Genomic DNA, 3,190 nt, shown 5'->3' on the forward strand with positions numbered 1-3,190 from the left:
GTGTGTGTGTGTGTGTGTGTGTGTGTATGTGTGTGTGTGTGTGTACACAAAAAGGCTGCAATGCTCTGACAGTGACTATACCTGCCATTGTTGGACAAAGAACAAGACTTCCAGGTATAGTTTGCCGGCACAAGACTCACAGTCTCAAATGTGTAGAGATCATTGTCGTTATTCCGGAATTTGAACTTTGGTTTGCCTGAAACAAAGTCAATACGATTTGCACAATTTAAAATTTAATTGTAAAGTTTTAAAAGTGACACAACTGTGCAGATGTTAAATAAGTAAAGTTTATTTGTATTGCACTTATCACAGACGGAATCACAAAGTGCTTAAGTTAATACCAGATGTGAAAAATAAAAGAAGTGCATAATATCTATCCCTTACCTACAACACACACTGATATGGTCTTTGTTTCTTGTTGTCCTCCAGCCTCCACATGTAATTTATAATCTCCTGATTTGAGTACGTCACATAGCTTCACAATCCTGAGAAGACAGCGTTTATTTAAAACCATCCAAAAGTCATACCTCTTTAATAACACACCACAAACCATTTGATTATATTTTCCAAAAGGCTTTACTGACCATCAGGATGTCCACATGTGTATGAGCATTAATAGACAACTATGCAACTACCTGTGTTTTGTTACCCAATTGTCCCTGATGCATTTAGTCCTGTTTTTATCAGGAGCTTCCCAGGAACAGTGCTGGAGCACAGGGTGGTAGGAAACACTGGCTTCCAAACAGGAGCGAGATGCATTCTGAGCTGGTATGATCCTACTCTTATCCAGCTGGACAGAGAGGAAACCCTCAGCTGAGGCAACACAAGAATTAAATCAGTACATGACACATTGTACAAACAGTACTAAACATAAGAAACAGCCATTCATTGGTGACAGTTGAAATGACTAAAAATACAGAAAGACAACATAAGTGAAACATGTTTTAATAACCTTGGACATGAATGTCAACAGACTTTGTTTTGTTGTTCTCGCTCCTGCAGACGTAAGTGCCACTGTGGTTCACACTAAGAGATTCGATGAACAGGTAGGCCATCTGACTTATTCCATGTGAGTCATTTTTAATGCAGACCTGGGACAAAAAAATTTCTTATTAGAATTAGAATAAGTTCGTTATTTGTGTCTTAGACTAAGAAAATGTTAAGTATGTTTTTAGACACACATAAAAAGAAGAAAAAAAATGTTCCCATGAAAATATCAATGGTCTCAGTGGGAATTACTGTACCTCCTTCTTCACTTTAGAAGAGCATGCTAATGTTTTGGCATCCATTGTTTTTCTGCCAATCTCCCACACAGGTGACGGCTTTCCATAATGTTGTATTCGGCAGCGAAGAAGTAAAGGCTGACCAGGGCTCACGGTAACATTAAACACCTCATCATTTTTCATAAAGTCACTCTCTAGGTCTGAAACACACAGTGGGGCCTCAAGTCAATTAATTTATTTTATTTACTCTAATAAGTGTTTGCTATGGCATGATTAATGAGTCCCTGGGGTGTAAACAGTTTTCCTGCCAAAGTAGCTTCCATATGTGATCATTTCTTATGGTTAAACTATTTGTAGGATGTATTTAATGAATTTGTTAAAAAGATTTAAATACCATAGTCATACAGTTGGGAGCATTCTTGTCCTTCAGCATTAGTAGCACAGCACATCACTCCTCTCTCAGAATATTTACTACTGGATATTGTAATAGCTGCCCATCCACTATTTAAAGGAACATTTATCCCATTGTTTCTGTTCAAAAGGAGGATCATTATTACAAAAATCATCACAATAAAAATATGTTTTTTTTTTCATAAAGTTAGTGTCAGTAGACTGCATTGTTATCAGTTAAACATTCTCTGAATCATGCATACTTAAAATCTTACCCAGAAAATTTAAGTGTGGGCTTTGGATAGTCCTCAGAGATGCATTTGAAATGAGGGGAAGTCATTTTGACATCTACTTTGTCCAGTATCAGCTTCGGTTTTGTGGGATGTTCTAGAAAGATGTAAATTGTTAACATAGTTTTATCAGCATCAAAATGCTGTGTTGAGCGCTGATTGTACTAAAGAGGTGATGAGATATGAAGGAGCTATTACTTACTCATTACAACACGCAGAGCTATGGCCATTGAAGTCCTGGTCCCGTTGCTAGTTTCAAAGCTCAGTGTGTACTCCCCTGAATCTTTCTCAGAAAGTGGTGGTAGGACCATGGAGTGACTTCCATTACTGAAGAGGTTTTAGAAAAAGCCACAGTTAATTTCTGTCTCTCTCTTTCTCACACACACACACACACACACACACACACACACACACACACACACACACACACACACACACACACACACACACACACACACACACACTTACACTGTCAGTATTGGGTCTGCTCCTCTGATCCAGTGTACGAGGTTTTCAGAGAAGTGCTCCAGGGAGATGATGAGTTTCTTACCAACACACACCTCTACGTCCACAGAACCAGGCACATTCAAATAGTCAGCTGGCACAAAACATGCTGCCTGAAAAATATGACTCACCATTTAAACATCCTTCATTTAAACTTTCTGTGAGGTAGTTTTTGATCAATATTTTGTATAAATGTTGCAAACACATGTACAAAAAACGCTAACTTTTATACCACAAGTTGACGAACATTGAAAAGACTATTTAATGTCTGTGTTTTAATTACAAATAATCCACAGGACCAACATACTAAATGGAATTATCCTTTTCCTACTGTGACATGTCAAAAATGAGAACTTTACCAATTTGTCTTCTGTTGACTTTTACAAGTGTCATTTTTTTAAAGGTTATATGACACGCGCACGGCTGAAATAAAAACGAGTACATTAAGTCATGTTTGAGCTATGCATCACATGAAAAATAATTAACAGCCCTTTACGCACTTTCTGCACACTAAAAGCTCAAAGTACATTTATCTTCACATGATCTGGGATTGCTCTCCTGTTGGTCAGTTCTGGAAAAATATTGCATCCAAAATATCTGCCCTGATTGATCATACTGTACTTGTTACTGTCAATGTTTTGATTCTGAATTATCTGTCAGCCCTTCAGCTCTCTGAAACTCAAAAACATGCTGTTTTCGCTGGACTTACAGCGGCCAAGAGAATGATTGCAACTATGGGGTGCCGTTTGTAAAGCGGCTCACGCTGAAAATAACAGCAACATT

General features: G+C 37.9%; 1 protein-coding gene across 2 annotated transcripts in view; it reads right to left on the bottom strand.

The window, feature by feature from the left end:
- LOC116672539 (receptor-type tyrosine-protein kinase FLT3) overlaps positions 1 to 3,190 on the bottom strand; it is an 11,098-nt gene that overhangs the window by 5,859 nt on the left and 2,049 nt on the right. For both annotated transcript variants that reach the window (XM_032504442.1, XM_032504441.1), the window contains exons 3-11: positions 2,372 to 2,520; positions 2,106 to 2,230; positions 1,889 to 2,000; positions 1,618 to 1,754; positions 1,245 to 1,423; positions 953 to 1,091; positions 636 to 813; positions 385 to 485; positions 82 to 196 (exon numbers count right to left, since the gene is read on the bottom strand). In XM_032504442.1, coding sequence (XP_032360333.1) covers positions 82 to 196; positions 385 to 485; positions 636 to 813; positions 953 to 1,091; positions 1,245 to 1,423; positions 1,618 to 1,754; positions 1,889 to 2,000; positions 2,106 to 2,230; positions 2,372 to 2,520 — 1,235 coding nt within the window. The remainder of the gene's footprint in view (positions 1 to 81; positions 197 to 384; positions 486 to 635; positions 814 to 952; positions 1,092 to 1,244; positions 1,424 to 1,617; positions 1,755 to 1,888; positions 2,001 to 2,105; positions 2,231 to 2,371; positions 2,521 to 3,190) is intronic.

Source organism: Etheostoma spectabile, chromosome 22, assembly GCF_008692095.1.
Source record: "Etheostoma spectabile isolate EspeVRDwgs_2016 chromosome 22, UIUC_Espe_1.0, whole genome shotgun sequence".
NCBI lineage: Eukaryota > Metazoa > Chordata > Actinopteri > Perciformes > Percidae > Etheostoma > Etheostoma spectabile.